We start from the raw sequence: 25,000 nt of genomic DNA, 5'->3' as shown, positions 1-25,000 counted from the left end.
CTGCTGAGCGCGTAGGCAAATTGCCTTTTCGCAAGCAAAATGCGAGCTGCGTAACGCTTCTTAACAAGGCTTGTATTATACTCTTTCCTTCTATTCTCATAGACTCCTACTCTATCTCTTAGATTTGGAAAAAATCACAATCGATGAGAAGCTACCTATGTTCAGGTTCAAAGACACTGATATAAAGTAAAGTAAAGTGATAACTGGTTTGGTATATGCTAGCAATCTCTGTCCTTCTAAGTTCTAATTTCTTAATAAAAATTTGAAGTATACACTACAGTAACATTACATAAAAAAAGAATATACAAAAGATATGGTAAAACCCTTGCATTTATTTAATAATCATTCTAGATTTCAAAAATCCAGTTTCTTAAACATGCAAAAAAATTATTTTTATATTATCGATTATCTAATCTAAAATAATCCTAGCATGCTACCCTAGTAAAGAATATTTAGTTGTCCGCTTCCAGTTTTTCATTCTCATTTTTGTGTGCTAGTTCCTGGCCTTGGGAGTCCAAATGATGTCTGTCTTGCCTTTCCAGTTCAACAACAGCAACAACAACAACAACAACATGATATTTATTTTCCTCAAAATTTACAATATAGTTAAATAATAATAATAATAATAACAATAATAATAATAATAATAATAATAATAACAATAATAACAATAATAATTATAACAATAATAATAATAATAATAACAATAATAACAATGATAATAAGAATATCTATAATATTATAAATAACAAAATCAAAATATAATTATAACAATACTGGATATTTCATTTTTAATGAGGCGGTATCTTCATCATCATGCTAGTCTGAGTCATGTTCATCATTTTGATCAACTTCTCAAGACCAACTTCTCAGTGGTTTTTGGAGACAACTTGCATCTCTTTTCATGGACCACCTGTTCAGCTTCACTTATAGGCCCACTCACTTGAGGCACTTAAGGCTGGCAGGCAATAATACTCCTGTGCTAGTCTTGCCAAGGTGGGCATCTCTCTGTGATGTGTCTGCCACCAGTCAAGGACATCAACCTTTGAATTTATCGCAGTTGTTTCTCTGAACTTTACCCACTCAACGGTAATCGGAGGACCCTCAGCTGTAGCATTTGTTTGCCTGAATTGACTGGACACAGTCTAAAAGGAAGGAATAAAGTTAAATGTTTAGCAAACTTCGTATAACTTTGCTTATTTTAATCTAAAATTGTTTAAATTCAATTAATTTAAAAAAAGTTTGTTTAACTTTGAACCGCCCCCCTCTCCCCCGTATGACATTGTATCCTCAAATTAAAATTTTTATGACTTTGTTTGTTCGATTGCTTTAAGATTAGTAGAAGTATATTTAACTAATTTTAAAGAAATTTAATTTAATATTATACTTAATAGCTATTACCTTTGCTGCTGCCTTCCAGAATTCAGTTTCGCCATCATTTTCAAGAAGCTCATGGGTGATCTCATCTGAGACATTGATTATACTTTGCTGGTTTAAAATCCAGTCTGTTGTTGTAGGATGACTGGCTTTCAACTTGTCAAAAATTTTATCCCTTACACCATAAGCGTGCAGTTGTTGGCCTTTCAAGAAGGGGTGTGGCAGGCAGCCTACAGCATAAAGCATGATGTCACATCTTCCTCTTGTGAATTGTTTCTCGAGTTCTACAAAGATTCCTATAGAGGAGAGGTAACTTGAAGCGAGCCATGCAGGTACCAATTTTAACCTTAAACCTCGAGTCAAAGTGGGCAAGCAGTCTTTGGAATGGGATAGAGTCACACATGGAGAAAGGCTAATTTCAGTTGCAAGGTAAATCATGAGCTCCATGTCACCACAAAGTTAAGTGGTACTCTGTGTTGCACAGATTTTTTCTGGCTTTTAGAACCCTTTTTCTTTTCCTATTACCTAAAAAATATCGTATACATTTGTTAACATTGAATTAACTTTGGATACCATTATTTACATCAATAAAAAATCATATAAATTTGACATGAAGTTATATAACTTCGCTACATTGCATCGTAACATCCATTATATAACTAAAAAGTTACCAGTGCCAACTGTTTCCAATTCAGCTTCTGCCTCTTCAACTTTGTCCTCCTTGGCAGCTTCTGCCTCATCTCGTATCTTTTGATTCTGACACATTTCAATGTACTCATCCTTATGGTTGGATCGCAGGTGACCACTAAGGGTGGATGTTGACCCAGAATTCATTTTTAGATCTTTCTTGCAGATATTGCACACACCATAGGGCTTATCTCCCTTTGTATTCCTTCTTTCTCGAATTACTGCCAAACCAGCGAGCGATGGGTCTTTCATAACCGCTTAATTAACTCTTTTGCAAAGTTTAACGAATTTCAACTTTGTTTAATTTAAGAAACTTCACCTAACTGACGGCTTTCAAAGTCGAAAATATATACGATTTTGAAAACCGTAACTCGATTGTTTTATCTTTTATATATATATATATATATATATATATATATATATAGATCTATAGTTTGTTGTCTTTGGGAAGAGCGGAAGGAAAAAAGTGATTCTTACGCCAACACATACGTCACTTTTAATTACTTTTGACTTTCGTCCAACATTTGCGTGTTGGACAAAAGTAAAAACCATTAATTTAATTACAAATAAATTGTTTTTTAAAAAAACCACAAAAACGCAAATTTAATTGACCAGAATGTTTTAAAAACATTCTGAATGTTTTTAACAATATAAACAATGTTTTTATTTTTATTTTTTTTAATAAAATGTTTTTATTTTTAATTTTTTTAATAAAATTTTTTTTTTTTTTTTTTTTCTTACTGTAAATCATGCGCGGAGTGTTGCTACATCGACTATCTTATAGCCTGACTCGCAAGGGAGTGCTGCTACATCGACTGACAAATAGCCTGACTCGCAAGGGAGTGCTGCTACATCGACTGACAAATAGCCTGACCCGCAAGGGAGTGCTGCTACATCTACTATCTTTTAGCCTGACCCGCAAGGGAGTGTTGCAACATCGACTGAGGGTTTGGTTGGGGCAGGCAGTCTATCAATTAATAAAAAAAAATAATTCCTGTCTTGCATTTTAATTTTTACTTTTTGTCAACAAAATATGGAAAAAACTTTCGGACAACATCTACGGGTTGTGTATATATATATATATATATATATATATATATATATATATATATATATATATATATATATATATATATATATATATATATATATATATATATATATATATATATATATATATATATATATATATAGTTAGTTTATTTTGCCATTTAAAAATGTTTAACAATGTACAACAATTTAAAAAAGTATACAATTGGTTGGAGCAAAGCATAAATCACCTAAACGCTGCTAAATATCTGTATTATATAAACAACAGCATTAAAAGTATTTAATATAAAGACATATAAAGAGGAAATGTAAGATTTGGAGCTTAGGAGACGTATTTTTTTGTTGTTGTTGTTGCAAAAAAAAAAAAAAAGTAAAAAAAAGCTTGTTTGCTCTTGTTACGTTATAAATAGCTTTATTAAGCTATTTATAACGTAACAAAAGCTTTATAGTTAGTAACTTTTTTTTGTCCATTGACAGTAATTTTTTTTGTCCCAATAATGGAACAATACTGTTCTAATGTGTAGAGAAATTTTTTAAAATGAATTAAAAATTTTTTTTTCACAACTAATACATTACCTAAATAACTCTATTACGGTGTCTTTAGAATTGTTATTCTTTTATTAAAAGTTTTAGTTAAATTGTTTAAAGTTTATTCGAGTAAACTTCCTAAAACAAAGTTGTTATGTATTAAAATTTTAGTTAATATTTCATTATTGATTTAAATTTTTATTTCATTATTTGATTTAAAATGAGTGTGCATGCATCGACTAAAACAGGGACAGTCTCAGTGTAGTGTTTATACATCAACTAATTCAAATCGGGACAGTTGCCGTGGAGTGTTCATGCATCGACTGACTTAAATAGGGACAATGACAGTGGAGTGTAAATAATTTATTAACTAGTACAAAAACCTACTGTTCTACTTAAGTTCAATAACACATAAATCTTTAGAAATCTGATGATGGCAGAAATCTCCATAATTAGATTAAATGTTCAATTTATTATTGGTGTGAGTAATTGTCATAATTTTAGCAGCAAATTTTGTAAAAACCAATACAACTATTGCCATCCTTGTGATAAGGATAGTTTGATTTAATTAACAATTTAGATTCTAGCCAGATTTTTTAGCTTTACATCTAAATTTTCTTCATTAGATATGATTTTATTTAGTCCTTAAGCCTGACCATATACTATAATATTTTTTGATCTGGAGGATGGTTTGAGTACAATACATTATAAATCTAGAGTTATAATGTGTAACAATAGCAATCAGCAACAAGTGTAGATCACTTATAAGTTATGCAACGCGTAGATTCATGATTAACGTTGTTTGGAAGATCTTGTAATAAGGAACAGTTTCATTTTAAATCGAACCCACAAGCATTCTGATCTAACTATATTATAATAAAATGTTTTTTTCCACGATATTAAATTAAAAAAAAATATATTGTTTTATAATATAATTTGATTAGCTTACTTGTGGGTTTTATTTAGAGAAGATATTATTTTGAACTTATAAATTTATAAACTATCACCAAATAAAACGTAATGTAAAATTATAAAATTTGTAAAATTATACCAGTACTGTTATAAGTTTAAAAAATTACTAAATGAGACTTCGCAAATTGAAACTTTTTTTTTCTTGACAAGTTTGTAATAAAAAAATTTTTTTATTACAAATTGGTCAAAAAAAAGTGTATGGAGACAAATCTATTTTACAATAAAAATAAACAATGATAATTAGCTAATTATCATCAAAAAGTATTTTTTTTTAAATTAGCGTTTTGCTAAAAATATTTTTTAGTTACAAATGTATCGAGACAAACGCATTGTTAAACACTGTGTCTCTTGAATTACAGTATTTAACAAGTTTGTTTTATTAACTATATTATTTATTAACAATATTGTAAATGCATTAATATGTTTGTCTAGTTTTTGAAATAGGATTATTTTAAAAATTGTAATTAAAAAAGTCTTATTTTAAAAAAATAACCCACAAGCAATCTATTTATTTGTTTTATAAGACTAAAAGTGTACCTAATTGAAATATAATGTCGCCTAACTTATGTAAAGTTAACTTATGACACAAAATAAGCTCCGATTTCCAAAAATATATTAAGAATTATTCATTTTTATATTATAAAATAATCAGTGTATAATAATTAATTATTATTAAGAATAATATATTTGATTTATTTGTAATTTTAATATATCGTTGCCGCTTTCATTTTAAGAATATTCTTTTGAATATATATTTCTTTTTACTGTTGGGCATTAAAGGGGTTTAAAAGTAACATAGCGATTTATGTTCAATGAAAATCTCAGCGGAAGAGAGCCAATGATCTTCTATTTCTAATTATTATTTAAATTCTGCTTGACGTCCTTTATGAACAAACCCTTACACCATCATGTGATAAATCGTGTCATCAAAATAAATGTTTTGAAAATTGAAAAATAAAAAAGGTTTTCAAAATAGTAAACACAAGCTTGTAAGTTTTATATTTCACATTAATTGCAAGTTCAATTTTGTAATTATTATCAATTTTCTCTATACATAAATCGCATAGCGAAATAAAATTACAATTACAAAGTCTGAGCAAAAGCAACAACAAATGTTGTTTAATTACAAAAGAATATTGATCGCAAGTGATTACACGCTATCATGGCGACAAAGAACACCAATAGTTATTTTTTCATTCATCGTCATAAAATGTTATTATGACTATGGTTTATTCAAAAATTTAAATTTGCTTTTACATTTTAAATTCAAGCAAGCAGTGAATCTAATTTTCTTGTTTTTTAAATTTCTAGTGCTAGTTTGTTGTAATAAAAAAAACATTCTTGTTATTAAACAAATTTAATTTACGTTTTAGTATACGTATTTAATTTACGTTTTAAATAAAAGCAAGCAATAAACTAAAGAAACCTATTTTCCTTGTTAAATAAATTTCTAATAACAGTTTGTTATAATCACACAAAAAATTTTGTATTTAACTTATAATTCAGAGGTGGTCTTTTAAAAATGTTAGTTGAGAAATGATAGATAGCTGGGAGAAGTATAAGATTTAATAATGTAAACTCTTTTTAAATCAAATTATTAATGCTTGCAACTCATTTATATAAAATTTAAATGCAGGGTTCTTCCTTGATTCCTAGAATGTACCAACTATCCCAAAACTAATTTAAAATATTGACAAAATGGTCTATAAGTTTCAACACAAAATTCTGATAATAATTTTAATTAAATACTTTTATTAGGATTTGAGAAAAAAAAAATCTTATACATAGATTTTGCAAAAAACGTTTTTAAAATAACAATGTCTGAACAAAGTTATGAATAAAAAATTTTATGATTTCGTTTATTACCAGAAAGTTTAATTTTTTTTGGTTTGTATACATTTTTGTTTATTTTACATTTGAACTTTATGATTTGTTATCACCCTAAAAACACAAAAACTTTTTACTTTACTTTTTATGTAGTAGAAAGTATATAAAATGCTTAGGTCTGATTCATAAACCATATTTGTTTATCTTCTTTCTTTTTTTTTAAATCTTTTGATAGCCAAGCTATCCAAGTGAACCATGTTCTTCATATATCTGGACAGCTCGGAATAAATGCTGAGGTAATATTGCTTATTATTGTTGCTTGTTATTGCTTAGTACTTTCAATTTATTTTTGTTGATTTTAATTTGTTTATGATTTTAAGCCCACATTAAAAAACAAAAAATAAAAATTGAAATACAAGTAATTCTATATTTTCAATATTTTGATTGTTTTGTTTACTGAGAATTTTGATAAAATAATGAAAAATGACTAAATATATGAAAATATAGACAAACAATTAAAATTCACTTATTTTGGTTAGTGTAAATTAGTATAGCTTTGACCATAGTGTACCCAAATAGTGTTGTGTGTATGTTAAATCATAAAGACTGCTTAAGTATATTGCATACTTTTAGTATATTCATATAATTGATTAACCTGCTTTTCAATGAGATTTTTTTAACAACTCATTAAAAATTATTATGTTTTGATTCTACATGCAAAAATGGAAAAAATTATATTATTCAAAAGTATAGTAATTTTAATTAACTTTTTTTCTCGTTATTTCATGCTTTTCATGCTGCTCTATTACAAATGGTTTTTTTTTTGCAAGACAAAAGCAAGGTCAGCCATTAAATAACCTGCATCTCAGTATAAATAAAGTGCATCTCAGTATAAATAAACTGCATCTCAGTATAAATAAAGTGCATCTCAGTATAAATAAAGTGCATCTCAGTATAAATAAAGTGCACCTCAGTAAATTTACTTTTAAACTAAATCAAAACAACCAGTTAAGTTACTACGGTAACTTACAGTTATTCAACTATTAAATTTACTCAATATACTCAAAGACTCACAAGCTGCCCAGAACTATGAATCGAAAATAGTACAAAAACCAGAATCTGATCCAAAATTATTGCATATTTATATTAAAATTAAGCAAAAAATAAAACCAACCAACCAGTTAAGTTACTACAGTAACTTACAATTATTCAACTATTAAATTTACTTAATATACTCAAAGACTCACAAAAGCTAGCCATACAAATGTTTCTTATAATTATTTATATCTTATATTTTGTTGACACATATAACATTTTAACTAAAAATTATTTTAACAAAAAATCCTGAATAGAATATGAAAAACATGATACCATTTTTTTATATTTTGGTTGAAAAACAAAAAGTTATATTGGTCAAATAGTGAAACAAAAAATAAACATAATCAAGCAAAAAGAGCAGTCTCTAAGCAAATTGAACAAGCTGTTCAGAACTATGAATCGAAAATAGCACAAAAAGAAGAATCTGATCCAAAATTACTGCATAGTTATATTAAAAGTAAGCAAAAGATAAAAAATTATATTAATACAATTGAAGACCACAATGAAATATGTACGAATGATTTAAATGAAATTGTTAATATCTTAAATGATTACTTCCATTCTGTATTCGTTAACAATGATTCCGGAAATCTACCATATTTTGATACTCAATGTGTGAATAAAATAGAAAATATAGTTGTGGAAGAAAAAGAAGTACTTGATAAATTAATTGCAATTAATGTGAAAAAATCTATTGGTTCTGATGGTATTCATCCTTATGTCCTTAATAATTGTAGTAGAGTTTTTGCTCAACCATTGACATTACTTTTTAAAAAGTCACTATCTGAAATGTCAGTCCCTAATATATGTAAAGAAGCTAATGTAACACCATTGTTTATGAAGGGTAATAGAAGTAAACCATCTAATTACCGGCCGGTATCATTGACATCTGTAGTATGCAAAACTTTAGAAAGAATTATATCAGAAAAAATCATGCATCATCTATCAACTAATAACTTATTATCAATACACCAACATGGCTTTTTAAATGGCAAAAGTTGTACTACAAATTTGATATTCTTTATACAGATTTTGCTAAAGCTTTTGATAAAGTATCTCACAGAAGATTTTTACACAAGTTGGAATTGTATGGTTTGAGTGAAAGCACTATCAATTGGATAAAATCATTTTTATCAAATTGTAAACAAAGAGTGGTAATAGGTAATTCTTTGTCTAGTTGGAAAATGGTTCTTAGTGGTGTCCCACAGGGATCTGTTCTGGGGCCCTTGCTGTTTTTAATCTTCATAAATAATTTGCCAACTTTATTATCCAATCCATGTAAACAATACGCTGATGATAATAAAGTTATTGCTGAAGTTAATGATGTAATTGGTAAGCAATCACTGCAGGAAGATATTAAAGCACTTGATAATTGGTCAAAAGTCTGGTTGATGAATTTTAATTTTGATAAATGTAAAATCATGCACATGGGGAAATACAATGAAAATTATGATTATATGATGGACAATAATGGTAGTATTAAAACTTTATTGAAACTTTAAGTAAAACAACTTATGAGAAAGATGTAGGTGTCATAATATCAAATGAGTTAAAATGGGATATGCAAGTCAAGTCAGCTGTTTCAAAAGCTAATAGTAAATTGGGAATATTAAAAAAATGTTTTAAATTCAAAAATGCTAATAATATCAAGTTATTATTTACAAGTTATGTCAGACATATAGAATATGCAGTTCAGTTCTTTATCTTAAAAAAGATATTAAAAATCTGGAAGATGTTCAACGTCGTGCAACTAAATTGATTCCGGAAAGCACACTATTCAGAGCACCTTAAAAAACTGAATTTAACAACACTTAAAGAGCGTAGAATAAGAGTTGGTTTTATTCAAATGTTTCATTATTCAAATTAGGTTTTTATTAAATAATGTCGTATTTAGTTATCCTTTTAGATTAAAAAAAGTATAACGCATTTTATTTGAGGAAACCATATTTTTTATCAATATTACTGTAATATTTCATCAAAATTATTTAATACATCATTGTTTAATGTTCTATATATAAATACAAGCTTTTCTGCTTTTTCTACCCCCAATTAGTTTCTTAACTTAGAAGGGCAAAAGTTGAAAAAATTCTTTCGATTCCAGCACTAGAAGCTGGTGCATTTAATAAACCTTCAATATCCATTATGTTACAATCCACAATTTTTAGAGATTTCCACCATTCTATTGGTGATACATTTTTAAAAACAGATTCACTATACAAATAGCTTTTATCGAATGGAGCAGATTTGGCTTTTAATTTGAATATTATTGGTAACAAATTCTTGAACTCTTTGTCTGCGAAACTCATGGCAGCTTCATTTTCATTTTCAGAAAGATTACATCCAATCTATCTAGGATTTCTTGTGTTTGCCAGTAAATGAGCATCACTGATAGTCTGAAGGTATCTAGATTAAATTTTTTTTTTTCTTTTGTTAAAAATTATAAACTGTTTATCAAATCTTTAAAAATTTCAACAGTGTTACTTATTTTTGTTTGATCTCTTTGCAACTTATCTAGACCTACTGCAATTGGTTTTAATATTTTTAATAAATCTTCTGTGTTTCGCTTTATCTGTATATCACTTACTTTTTTACCAATCATGGGATCTAAGTCTTTATTTTTTTCAAACATTGTGAAAATGATGCTCCAGTTGTTGACATATTTTTCAAGTGAATCACATACAGAATTCCAGCGAGTTTTAGTAAAAAGTGGCAATTTTGTTCCTCCATTTAATTTATAAATTGCTCCAGCTTTATGATTATTTCTTATATATTTTATTATTTGTGTAACATTTGCTCACATTTTCAATGTTAAGATCATTTGCTAAAAGATTCAGCATATGAGCAGCACACCCATAAGTTATGATAATATCTCTTTCAGATGACAGTACTTGTCTCATTGATTTCATATTAGCAGCATTGTCAGTCACAAAGCTTTTTACTGTGCATCCAAATTTACATCTTACAGAATCTATTGCTTCTCTTGCTAATTGTGTAAGATATTCACCAGTATGTGAATGACCAGAAGTGTTGATTGTTTCTACTAAAATGTTAATTTTATCTGAAATTACAGAGATACAAACTATAGGTTAATTATGTTCATTACTCCAGCCATCTAAAGACATGGCTACAATTTTCCCATTCAATACATTAAATTTTTCAATTTCTTCTGCGTAAACCCTATCTAATATTTCTCCCCCAATTTGAGTTCTATTAGGTAGAGTGTATCCTGGATAAAGCAAATTTATAAATTTTTTATTTTTTATATATAAAATTCTTTGTGTTCAACTGTTCTGAAGCTAGAGTTTGTACTTTATATAAATCTACCAAGTTGCTTTATTTGATCTACCAAGATCAAATAAATCTTTCTCTTTAAGGCTTGTTTGTGTGAAAAACTTATCAATTTTCAAATATTCATCAGCTGATGTTGAATTGGGCTGAGACCTTTTCATTTGTTGTTGTGATGTTGATGGTGAGTTACCTTTAAAATGAAATTGCAGTTTATTGAATTATTCTAAGTTAATATGTCTATACGTGATAATTTAAATATATATGTTTACAATTTAGGGAAAGTTTAAAATTTAAAATGGCAATGCAGTAATTTAACTATCTTCAAGAAGTTGTTGATCTTCCATTGACTCCATAATTTCATGGGGTTGTGATTGCTTGAACTTTTTTATATGTTCATGCATCCTTTGAATTTGACCTTCCATTTCTTTTCTACACGCATTACAAACTGCTCTACACCCCTTCCTTTCTGGAACAGTCACTCATGTATATTTTAACCAAATCATATCACATTTGTGCTCAGTTTTTTGAGACATTTTTTGTTGTATCAATAAATTATGTTAGAACTACTTATAATTTTGTTAAACATTTAAATATATATATATATATATATATATATATATATATATATATATATATATATGTGTGTGTGTATATATATATATATATATATATATATATATATATATATATATGTGTGTGTATATATATATATATATATATATATATATATATATATATATATATATATATATATATATATATATATATATATATATATATATATAAACATATATATCGTTAAGAAAACTTCCTGATGAAATAAGTTCATCAGGAAGCAATGCTTCTTGATGAACCTAATGAAGAAGAAAAAGCCTATGGAAGAAAACAGATAAATAAGTGTTGTTACTAATTTATTACTGCTCTGTTCTATAAGAACACTGAGGACTCTATTCTATGAAAAAACAGAAACAAAAATCATGAATTTAAAAAAAAATACCTATATTGAAGATTACTTTATTTGTTATATTTGTTAACATAACCCTGTTTTAGTTTTCTGCTGTAAGTTCAAATCTTTTTTAAAAAAACATTAATTTGGTTTAAACCAATATTTTTTTAATTGGTTTAAACCATGGTTTAAACCAATGGTTTAAACCATTGTTTAAACCAATGGTTTAAACCTTTTGGTTAAAACCATGCAACCTGATAAATGGTATAATGGTATTAATATTGCACTTGTATTAGCTCATTCTTTACAAGTATCTGCAAGTATACGATCCTGTATCTCAGACAAGTATCTGGTCCTGTATCTCAGACAAGTATCTGGTCCTGTATCTTAGATTTATCTTATTTGTTACTCTTCATTTAATTGTTCAATCTATAGTAACGACTGCCATAGATCTAACTTGGCGTTAGATCTCAACAGTTTCTTTAAAAAAAAAAATATTTTCATTTTGTTTAAAGGGATCCCAAAGTGCAGAGACAAGTTGAGTTCATATTAAAGAGAATGATATAAAAAAAATGTTCAGAATATATAAGGTGATCATCATCTTTTTTATATATTTATTATATTTAAGAGTGTATCATAAAAATCTTAATTTTATTTGGTTCTCGCGCTCTATAAAAAAACATTCTTTTGTTTAGCTTCCTATGAAATTTATAAGAAAGTCATAGGATTGATAAATGCTTATTTTAAAAAACAAAGAAAACAAAAACAAATAATATTCAAAAAAATTCAAGAAAAAAATTTAATTAAAAAAAAAAATCCTACAATGACGTGATATACTAAAACTCTCTGGAATTAAATGCGCTTGGATAAATTATAAAGTCTTTAAATTGTGGCATATATTTTAAAGACCTATTGCAACTGCAACTGGAGACATAAAGACAACGAGCTTCAAATAAAATAACAAAGTTAGTTTTACTTGGTTTATTATTTTATTTACTCAAAAACGTTTATTATTTTATTTACTCAAAAAAATTCAGCCTAAAAATTTTTTTTTATCATTCTCTTTAACATAGCACAACTTGTCTTGGCACTTTAGGATCTCTTTAAAGCGATATCAAGATTAAACATTTTCTTTAAATACACCAGTTGTTTTTAGAAATTTTTTTTAGAAAGATATGAACAAAATAGTTTTAGTCTTTTAAAATTCTCTTATTCAAATAATTTTACAATTGAAATTTAAAATTAAAAAAAAAAATTGGAAAAATTTGCAGTGTTGTCTGTAATACCCAGTGGCGTAGCGAGGTTCATTCCTGAAAGTTAAACATTTATTTAGCTACAGTAGCAATATCAGATTTAGAACATAATGCAAGTAAGAAAGAAACTTTTATATAGATCGTAAACATTTTGAATAGTTAATTATTTTTTGTTTCTTGAAAATAGCTTAAAAAGTAGAAACATTCTATTGCAAACATTAAACCAGTGAGTAATGCAAATGTTAAATCAAAAATTAAATTAAATTAAAATTTAAATAAAAAAAAGCTAGACCAAGAAACGATAAATTATAAAAACATGGTATTATTTTATTTTAGTTTTTTTTATTGTTTTATAGCTTTTTACAATAACAATTAAATACTCTTTAAAAATAACATGTGCTTTAGCATAAATGTATTAACTAGTTTTCTACAACTAATTGAAGTGGTTTAAATATTGTAATATTTATTATTATTAAATATCCGCCATATAACGGCCCCATAAAACGCCCAACTATTGCTTTTATTGACATTATATTAGAAATCATCCTAACCCACAGCAACTTTCAATTTTCAACTGATCACTTTTTACAATTAACAGGTACTACCATGGGAACACGTATGGCCCCACCCTATGCTAATTTATTTATGGGAAGAATTGATGAGAAAATAATTGACCAATTTTTAATGTGGATTACTTTTTATAAAAGATTTATAGATTATATATTTTTTATTTTTCATGAGCCTCCAGAGAAACTAACACAAGTTTTCGAATTTATGAATGCCATCCAGAACACGATCAATTACTTTCAATAATTCTAACAATTCTATTAATTTTATGGATCTAACAATTATCAAAAAGCTAAATGGACAGTTAGAAACAACAATATACAAAAAGGCAACAGATACAACAGTACTATTACATTATAATTCATTCCATCCCCCTTATCAAAAAAGCAACTTAGTATATAGCCAAGCGTTAAGATACAATAAGATTATTTCGAACAATTACAACCTAATAAAAGAGCTAAAACAACTAGCACAAATTTTAGTATACGAGGCTACCCTATTCAATCTATTAACAAAGGTTTTTAAAAAGCACTACGACATACACAGCACAAACTTGTCTACAACAAATATAAAGAAGAAAGAGAAAAAAAGAGAATTTTACTGATAGTTACAACATTTGGAAAAGTTGGAAAACGTATCAATAAAATAATAAAAAAGCACTGGAATAATGTTGAACAGGATACTGGTCTTAAAAATATATGGCCAACTCCACCTATTGCGAGTTACAAAAATTTTAAATTGATCAAGAAATTTCTAATTCAAACGGCACATAAATAAACATAAATGAAAAATCTATTTTTTCTTTACTAAATTACAGTTCCTAGGTGTTACTATTTAGGTGTTATAATATTATTGGTTTATCTTACATCGTTTTTCTAGTTTTATCCATATTTGATTGTTTAGAATTAAACTTTTTTTATCATGCATTTGTTATGGTCTCAAATATACGTGTATATAGAATTATATATATGCCAAAGTTTTTAAATAAATTAAATAATTGCATTTAAATATCATGTTACAATGAAAATGTTTGTAATACAGAATATCAAATTTATATATATAAAAAAAGGGTTGGATGAGAAGTAGGTTTTTTTTTTTTTTTTTTTTTGAAAACAAATTCCCAGCAGAATTTCAAGCTACTATTTAAGATTTAAAAAAAACAGAGTAAGAAAAGTTCAAGAAAAACATTTGACATAAAAACAATTACTGAAAGTAATATCGTCATAGTATTAAATACGTTACTTGTTCATTACATCATAACTTGCTCATTACATCATAACTGCAACTTAAACTTTATAATTATAACTTAAGTTGTAAATTATAACAGTAGCTTACACTATTTTAAACTCCACTAAACAAGAAAATTATAAGATAATTAAATGAGAGATATTATTTTTAAAAATAACAACTATGATCTAATGTCTAAAAGATGCAATTTTATACTAATGCAACCCCCAATCCCCCACCCCCACCCCTCCTTACTACAAAGCGGCGCCAGGGATGATGGAGTTTAGGGCTAAAAAAAGTTTGTTTTTTTGCAATTGGTTTTTTTTTGCATTAATTCAAGCCCTGATATGCATATATATTTATACTATAGTACATATAGCAGTGTACTATAGCACATCTAGCAAATTTGCAGGCCATTCGAAATCAGACACAGTTTGTGTTTTTTTTTTCGCAAAAAGAAAAAAACAAAAATATTGAAAAATGTTAATTGTTGCCCCAACCCGAACTATCAGTCGATGCAACAACAACTCCCTTGCATATCTCCTTCTATCAAATGTTGTATGTACTTAAACCCCACAACTCCCTATTTCAGTATTACTTCAGATTGCCAATGTTAATGTGCTTTTATAGTTGTATACAAATATAATTATACATTTAGACTAATGACTTTGTCAGTGATTCAGTTGAAGATCAAGCAAAACAGGTATAAATATTATTTCTAGTTATTTTTAAGGATTAGTATTTTGTTAACATTAAATAATTTTTAATTAATAAAATAGTTTTATTGTTTTAATGTTTGAAATACTAAAACAGGGCTGGATTTACCTATAGGCCAACTAGAGTGCAGCCTAGGGCAGTGCAATTTTTAAAGCTGATTCTTATCGATCTTACTTTTATAAATCTGAAAATTTATAAGTATTATAATAGGATTTTTTTAATTTTTTTTAATATATTGATGTTTTGAATTAGTAGAAAATTGTTTTAAATTTAATTTTGTTGAAACTTTTTTTAAGAATAGTATAAAAATAGAGGAAAATCAATGTAAAGTGCTTTAATTCGAATGATAGATAATTTTATTAGGTCATGTGGCTTAAACTAATTTGTAGCATTTCATAATGTGCTGGTTGCAAGTTAATTACAAGCTACAAGTTTCTATTACCCTTATTGCTTAAAAATGTAATAATTGTAGAATTTAAATGAAAATTTTAAGTTTATGTCAAATGTAGAATGTGATAATGCCTTAAAACTTTAAAAACAACCATTTCAGGCCTTCTAATGAATAAAAATTGCTCAACGCATTCGCATAACAGAATTTTTGATATCTTCATATTTATTGACATTTTTGAGCTACCGCTTTACTAAATTACCACAAAAATTGTTTAGTTGAATAATTAACTCATAACAAAATAGAAATGCTATTATGTAATGTTATTGAATGTTTACTTAGATTCCTATTTTTTATAATATTAAAATATTTGTAACATATGACAGAATCATGTTTTTTCTATAACTAAATGAATAAACGAGATTTTGTTTTTTATTCTTGAATACTCATTAACATTTTAATAATTGTTTTTGTTTTTTTTAAAGTCAGCAAGTAATAAACTAAAAAATTTAAATATTATAAGAAAAAAACTAAGTAATAGTTAATTTTTTTAGCAGCAATTTTATGTAAAATTAAGTTGTTTTTTTTGTTTGTTTTTTTACAGAATGATTTATATACGCTTGTCTTCTTAAAATGTGTTATTTAAACAACTTTAAAATACGTTATCCACATATTTTTAATGTTTACATGGAATTTCATTTCTAAAAAAAGTAAAATAAAAAGGTGAAATAAAAACCTTATATTTTAAATGATAGATAATTCTGGATACAAAAAAAATTTGCTTTTAAACAATTAATAATAACAGTCAAATTAAAATTTCAAATCAGTAAGGTTAAACCTAAGCATTACATGGCTAAATATATTTTGTATATAGGCTAGCTTATTTAAGCATATATGCTTTTAATGAGCCCTGCATTTGTCTAGTGGTAAAATCAAACATTATATTTTAAGTTAATTAAAAGTAAATTTATTTAAAGTAATGTTCAATATCCTGTTGTCCCTCTATTTCCAATACCTGAACAAATGTAACTTATAAAAATAATATTGTTTAAATAAATATTTGCATGCATGCTAAATTATTTTGCTTAGATTAATATTTATTTACATTTTGTTTATTTATATAGTATTAAAACAATGAACAGGTTTTTCTTCTGTACCTGTAGAATATTTTTATTATTTCGATATTTTGATAAAAAAGTTTTAGAAAAATTTAAACTTTATTTTTTAAATTATATCTGAATTTATTATATCTGTAAATAATAAACATATTTTATGCATTTGTAATTTAAACTTTTGTCACAATGGTGTGTAAAATGGTGTGTAAATCAAGGTTGATTTTTTTTTTTATTGCTTAAAATAATTTTCATGCTTTGAAAGCAACTTTTTTTTTTACAACTTCTAACAACATGATAACTTTGAGCTTCGAATGAAAAAATAATTAGAATCACTGAAGTGTTTTCTTGCTTAGGGTAACTAACCAAATAGATGTTATCAGGTTATTTTAAAAATGAGCGTTATCAAAAAAAATTTTTAAATATGTTTAATTTATTTAGTATATATAAGAGAGTTTATAAAAGTGAATTTTATTGGAAAACAAGCAAATGGTGAAAAATATAACCATAAATTGCTAATATACTATATATAGTACTATATATAATATATATTAATGGCAAGTGTTTTTTTGCTTTGTGTGGTAAGTTTTTTAAATTTTCAATCACTGACTTGCGACTAATGATTTGAATGATTGGGAAAATGCTGTTACTTTGTTGAAAAGTCATGAAAAATCATCTAACATAAAGAGGCTTTAACGGCTTATTTGGTTTGCAAAAGTGAAAATATGTTAGATACTTAGTGAAAGAAAAAAGAACAGAAATTTCAGCAAATGTAACAAATAGTATCAGTTATTTGTACATTAGTTGAAAAAATCTTGCATTCAAAGGTTCAAACAAATCGTTTGGTGTAGAGGGTTATGGAAATTTTATTGGTCTTCTAGAATTAATTGACCTATTCAACCTTTTTTTAAAAGAACATGTTAAGAAATATGGTCATGTTGGTTCCGGCAAAAGTTACTACCTCTCCAAAAGTCTCCAGTTTGCGGCTAGGTCATTTTATTGATGGTGAAAAAAGTTTTAGAAGCCATTGTTGCAAATGTGAAAAAATCAAAATACTTTAGAATTTCTCTTGGATCAACCCCCGATATATCACACACAGATCAACTTTCTGTAATTCTAAGATTCATTGATACAACAGAGCCAATAGAAAGATTTTGTTATTTTATTAATAACGAGGATCATACTGGTGCAAATTTAGCTCACATAACAGTCAATTTTTTAGTAAGTAAAGCTGGATAATATTTTTGCAGATCTGAATCGTATGGTAATGCTTCTTACATGATCGGAAAGTACAAGTGTTTGCAAAAAATACTTTATGTCCAAGTTAAAATGTGCAAGTTCCAATAATATCACTTAGTGATTATAACATTGAAAGATAGTTACCATGTTATTGAAGTTGTTGCTACTTAATTTTGCTCATGGAAGATATTGAATTATGAAATGGTTTTACAGCAATCCTGAATCAACTAAAAATGTATTGAGCCTTAAAAAACAAATTTAAAAGCATGTTTTTTAAAATTTTAAACTATCAATTCAAATTTATAACAATGAGCTTTGGTATATGAAGAAGCTCACATAGTTTATGGATTGGTACTAATATTACCAATGAGAGTTTTTAATACCATAAATATTTTATATTTCAATATTTTTTATGAAATGTGTATTATTTAGGCTTTGACTAATATTGGTTACATACTTGATGCTGCTGGCTCTTCATTTGATAAGGGTAATAAATGTCATTAATTAATTTAAATTTAGTTAAACATTTTTATTTTATTATTTATTTTCATTACATATAATAATGATTTTACAAGATTTTATTAATGATTTTAATTTTGCAGAGTACCAAAATATTCTGCAAAATATTTGTTTTACATTTTAAGCATTTGCGTAAATAATGCATTCATTTATTTAGTGATTAAGTCTAGTTTTGTTCTTCAAATGTTTGTATATGATATATAAAATTTAGTGATTGATACAACTGTTCTTCATGCATAAATAATGCATTCATTTATTTAGTGATTGAGACAACTGTCCTTCTTGCTGATATTAATGATTTTGCAAAAGTAAATGAAATTTATGCTAGTTGTAAGTTAATGAAATGTTTTTTGGGATGTTTAATAAGATAAATTTTATACCATTTTTAATTTGAATATTTTTTCAACATTTTTAATTTAAATTTTCTTTCAAGTTTTCAAAGTCCCTTATCCTGCACGTGCTGCGTATCAATGTGCAAATCTGCCTAAGGTACGAAAAATTATTTCATTTTTTGAAAAATTTAGTTTAAAGTGTTTCAAATAATTTTTTTAAACAGATTTTGTCTGAATCTGTTTGATTGTACTTTGTAAATGCAGTTGTAAGTTTGAAAGTTGTAAATACAGTTTAATAATTATTAACACATCATTTAAACTAAAATTTTTACCGGTTCTTTTTTACATGTTGCACTATGGGTTGTTCTTGTCACCCAAATGAACATTGACAGCTTTGAATACCTTTATTTATTTTTTAATCTATAAAATCATTTACAATTTAAAAACTGAATATTATAGTCTCTAGAATTTGAAACTAAAGTTTTATTATTTTGTTATTACTAAACATTACTAAACAAAATACCTAGTTTTCTGTACCAATTTAGATATCAAAACAAAATGGCCAAAATATAAAGCTTTTTATTTTTGGTACAATTTTAAATTTTTTTGTACAATTTTTAATGCTAATAAGTATCTGAACAAAATTTTGGATAATAAATTTTTCTCCAAGTAAATACTTTTTTGGAGTTAAATTGCCTTTAGCTTTTATAACTTCTGCAAATCAACTTTGCATCAATTCAACTAACTTTTTTGTCGTATCTTGATTAATTTGAATTCAAGCATTTTGGAGCATGATCTTTAGCTCTTTTTTGTTTGTTGAGAAAACATGTGCCAGTTTTTAATCCAAATTTGAAGAAAATTGCGGAAGTTGTCAAGGAATACAATGGAGATATCAGTGATTCACTATTTGATGAAATTTTGCAAATCCACAATCTCATAAAATTTATTTATCAAGAAGCTAATTTGGTACATTGATTCCTGTATAAGTTGATTTAAAAAGAAATGGACATAGCATTTCCTATCCTAGAGACAGTTTTGATTATTTTTGAATGATGTTGATTTTTTATGGTGCTCCACTGATGTTTAATGAGATTTAGATTAGTACTTTGAGCCATTTAAATAACTTAATCTGCTTCTGGATAAAAATATTTTTTGCTTTCTTTTCCAAATGCTTAGGGTCTTTGTATTGGTAGAAGAAAAAAGTTTTTCAATAAAGGCCAGAAGATATTTGTTGAGAATGTTGACATAAACCTTAGAGTCTGAAATTCCATTAATAAGCTCCAGTTTTCCTGTTTGGTTCCAAGCCATCAATCTTCACAACATTGCCTTTGTCAAATTTTACTGTTCTTTTAATATACATTTAATTGTGAATGGTTCAGCTTTCTTTTGCTATACTTTTTGAGCTCCATCAAATTAAATGTTAAAAACTTTTGTCCAGAAAATGCATATTTTCTTAGCAATGCAAAGACTTTGTCTTAATGGGTTTTTGAAAGCAATTGTTTCTTGCATAGAATTTGATTTCAAATAGTAAATGGGCTGACTTGAATTCTGAATTCTTCTTCAAGAATGCAAGATCCTTTTAGTGCTGATAAAAATTGATTTTTTGCACTATTTCAACACTTGTCAATCAATTCTAGATGTCGCTTACACTAACTCCCAATTTTGACTAATTTTTTACATATCCAAATATTTTGTGCTTTTTAATCAAGTTGATTATTTCTAATGCCATTCCAATTGCTTTTTTTTATCAGCATTGATGTTTTATTTTGCTGGAACAAGTCAGTAACTAAATTGGGATGAGCTTGCAGCCTCTCCTTGATTCTAAATCTTGTTTTCGATGATATCTATGGTAAATTAAATGGGTTGAAAAATATCAATCAATTATTACCCGATACTCATTAAATGATAATATATTTAAAACTATTGCTAAAATATCTTTTCTTAATAATTGCTTTTAAAAGTTTGTTAGTAAAATAATGTGTTAAAATTATTATCTTTCATTGAGATTTTGTGCATAATATAATGTGCATTACAGCCAAATTACCTAAAAATAGTAATTCAAGGTCCATTTTTAATAGGTACAAAGGGGCACTACAGTTGAGAAGGTTAGTTTATTGTGGTTACAACCCTCTTAACTCTTTAAATCCAAAACAGAAACCTTGAAGAAAAAGGCCACTTTGCAAAGAAACAAGTTAAGCAAAGTACTACCAGGGGCGTGTGGGATCAAACTCAGAGCTTATGAAGCAAGTGCTCTACCACTACACCACTACAGCATTATTTTATATAGAATTTATTCAAAGCATCCTTTTTGCATGTTTTTCCTAATACATTTACAAAATATTCTGTTCAATGTTTTAAAATACAGGAAGTAACTTCTTTTAATTACTTCTGGTCAGGTCAGGTTCAGGATCATCACAATTACCCTGCTACTGATGTCATGTAACCCAGTAATATCTTCCCCATATCCTGCTGCCTTGTAGGGTTTGCAGAATAATTCTGTTGACCAGCTTGTTATCCCTTTTTCATCTATTAGGCTGGCATAGATGTAAATCTGTATCACATTGTTTTCTGCCTAGGGTGATGAATGCTGGATCTTCTTGACTCCACTAATAGATTTTTGCTAGTGCTTCCTTGATAATGGCTATGTAACTCTTTTTGTTAACTCCTAATAAGGATACAACTTCATAACTCAGTTTAATGGTTCTGAGACTGGCTGTTAGTAAGGTTTCCTGAACTCTGTGGTCTCTGAAATAGCTTTCAAAGAGGCTGATTCCATAAACAGTTGTAAAATATCAGAGTGTTAACTGTGCCATGTTGGACATAGCATCCCTGTTAGTGCTTTTGGTGTGCATTGTCAAGACCAAATAAGGTGCCCTAAGTTATGACATTAGGTTAACTAGCAGGACTGAAACAGTTGAATAGCTCATTGCTTGGAATGCCATGCTCTATCTAAGAATAAGTCAAATTCTATTTAACTTAAACTATGCTTAAAGTAATCAGTAATATTAAGCATAATAACCATCTAACCGTTTCAATATATTTTTCACAAATATTCATGGTCTTTGAAGTAACTTACCGTTAATTTTTTCTCTTGCAAAACTTAACAGACCTTGCTCTTTGTGAAACTAATTTAAATTCGACTGTTTCTTCTTCAAATCTCAGTATTATGGGGTAATATCTTTTGATTTGCATAAACTCCAATAGTCACATGCTTTTGCTTGGGTGTATACTTTTGCATCAATTCACCTATTTGTTGAGAAATCAGGTTTGAATCGTCTGAACATTATTTTATGCGCTTCTGCGTTCCACTCATTTAGATGTAATTCTCGATCAAATTGACTGTGCCCTTTTCTCTTTGCCCCTCAACTAATTTTGTTCTTATTGGTGATTTAATGGTCATCACACTGAATGGCTTGGTTCCCAATCAAATTATTTATTTCTTGGTTGTTTTTTTTTTTTTGATTTACTTCCAATAAGACTGCAAGCAACCACTATTAACTTGGGAGTTACTAGAAAAAAAGAATAGAGTTATAGAGCAAGGAAACGGTTGACAGAAGACTTGTATGAGTTGTATGAGTCAGAAAAATATGAAGATAAGAGAGAGTTTCAAAGGTTTGAAGTGTGGGAAAAAATTTAGGCGAATAAAAGTTTTTAGAGCATTCAAGGACAGATAAAGTAAAAGAATGAGACTTTGATGAATGACGAGTCAAGCTAGAATGAATTTTAGTTGATAGAACTAGAGATAATAGCTCCTTTGAGCACCAATCATGATAGTATTTGTAGAAAATAGAAAGAGATGCAATTTTACGACAATTGGAAAGAGGCTCAAGCTTAGCAGATAGGCCTGTTCCAACTACGTTTGCAATGCGTTTTTGGACTTTGTCTAGAAGAGAAAGAGCATCATTAGAAGAACCAGCCCAAATATAACAGTATTCCATACAGGGATGAATAAGAGATTTGAAGAGGTAGAGAATGGAATCAGGAGAGAGAAAGTAATGAGCACGATAAAAAGAAGCAATCTTAGGTGTTAATTTAGCAATCGATTGTATATATGGTTTCCATAAAATGTCAGTAGTAAATAATAATCCAAGGAGATGTAAATAAGAGGACTCTGGGAGATGTAAAGAAGAGGACTATGATAGTTGTTTGCAGTAAATAACTGAGTTTTGTTGGGGTTAAAATTTACAAGCCACTGTGAGCTCCAATCTGTTACAGAAGTGAGATCAGATTCAAGATCAGCTGCCTGTTTTAAGCGAACAAAAAAAGAAGACTTTTCGTCAAGACAGGGGTATAAAGTTGAGTCATCAGCAAAAAGAGCTACTTCAGATGTAAGGTTGTCAGGAAGATCATTAATGTTGATAGGAAACAAAACAGGACCAAGGATAGCTTAAGGTACCCCAGATGTTACTGGTAATAGAGAAGAGTGTTGACCTTCGAGGATTACTTTAATAAAGCAGTTAGAAAAAAACGATTTGAACATTTCAAAAGCTTTTCCAAATACACCTTATGAAACAAGCTTATGGAGAAGACCAGCATGCCAAACTTTGTCAAAAGATATGTCAAGAGCAATAGCCCTAGTCTCTCCGCCTCCATTTAATTCATGATAAAATCTTTCAGTCACAGTAGTTAGCAAGTCAGCAGTAGAACAAGAGGATCAAAAACCATATTGATTGTCTGACAGTAAGTTATTTGACTTGAGATCAGAAGTGTGAAATTTGTTTATCAAAGATCTTGCTAATAACAGAAAGAAGACTGATCGTACAATAATTGGAGGGGTCAGAATGTTCACCAGAGTTTTTGAAAATTGGAACAACAATTACTTTTTTCCAGCAGGCAGGAAAACAAAACTCAGTCAAGCACTTATCAAATAGTTCAGAGAGAATTAAATGGAGTTCTGGAGAACAAATTTGTAAGACATTGACAGGAATGTTGTCTGGGTCACAAGCCGTAGAAGAGTTTAATCGAGATATGACTTTAGCAACAGAAGCTGGGGTGATATAAATGTCTTACAATGAGTTAAACTGTTTAATTGGAATGGAAAGAAGAGTCGAATTAGAAGAAAAGTTCTTTGCAAATAGTTCTGCTCTATCCTTAGGAGAGGTAATAAGATCAGTCCCATGAATGAGACCTTCCTTTGTTAACAACGCTGATGAAGATTTTCCAAAAATCTCTAGAGCTTAATTTCTTAGATAAGATAAGAGATTTAGTGAACTGAGAATAATGGAGCTTAGCATCTGACAGCATCTTTTTTACATCGATTTCTTGCAATAATAAATAGTTGCTTGTTTTCAAGAGAGTTGTTCTTTCATCGTTTTTTCATCGTTCAGATGTCCATGATACACTTATATCGATAGTGTATGTTGACCACCCTAATAATACAGACCACATGATAACTACATATAAAACAAATAACTCTGCTCCATCACTTTTTTTGATTTTCCTCTATATTTATTCCTTATAACATATTTTTATTATTAAATATTTACTGCAAACGACACAAAGTCAGCCATGCTATACATACAGTCTGTTCAATTGACTAGAGGCTACCTGCTAACTGTTTTAGAAAACGAATAATTCTACTCCACTTCAGATACTCATGGCTTCATTACAGTCACATGACATATTCACAGTTAATCTTATAACTTATACAAAATACAAAATTCTATATAATCCTAGATTATGAGTTTTAAAATATATATACGGATTATTAGTTTGTTAAATATATACACAAGTTATTGTTACTATATTGGTGTAATTCTATTTAAATTTTCTAGATTATCAAGTTGCAACAGTTTGTTATTGTAAAATAGATGTTATTGTAAAATACATGATATATAAAATACTTTACACCAGTTCTAATGACTTTCACGAGT

At 27.7% G+C, this 25,000-nt stretch overlaps 1 protein-coding gene across 1 annotated transcript in view; it reads left to right on the top strand.

Moving 5' to 3' along the window:
- The window catches only part of LOC100197025 (2-iminobutanoate/2-iminopropanoate deaminase), a 40,493-nt gene that overhangs the window by 8,979 nt on the left and 6,514 nt on the right, over positions 1–25,000 (top strand). Inside the window, exons 2-6 of the mRNA XM_065813743.1 lie at positions 6,677–6,737; positions 15,479–15,523; positions 18,709–18,763; positions 19,057–19,125; positions 19,229–19,284. Coding sequence (XP_065669815.1) covers positions 6,677–6,737; positions 15,479–15,523; positions 18,709–18,763; positions 19,057–19,125; positions 19,229–19,284 — 286 coding nt within the window. The remainder of the gene's footprint in view (positions 1–6,676; positions 6,738–15,478; positions 15,524–18,708; positions 18,764–19,056; positions 19,126–19,228; positions 19,285–25,000) is intronic.

Source organism: Hydra vulgaris, chromosome 12 (genome assembly GCF_038396675.1).
Source record: "Hydra vulgaris chromosome 12, alternate assembly HydraT2T_AEP".
Lineage (NCBI taxonomy): Eukaryota > Metazoa > Cnidaria > Hydrozoa > Anthoathecata > Hydridae > Hydra > Hydra vulgaris.
Note: the sequence above shows the minus strand (reverse complement) of the source record. Positions and strands in the feature narration are given on the sequence as shown.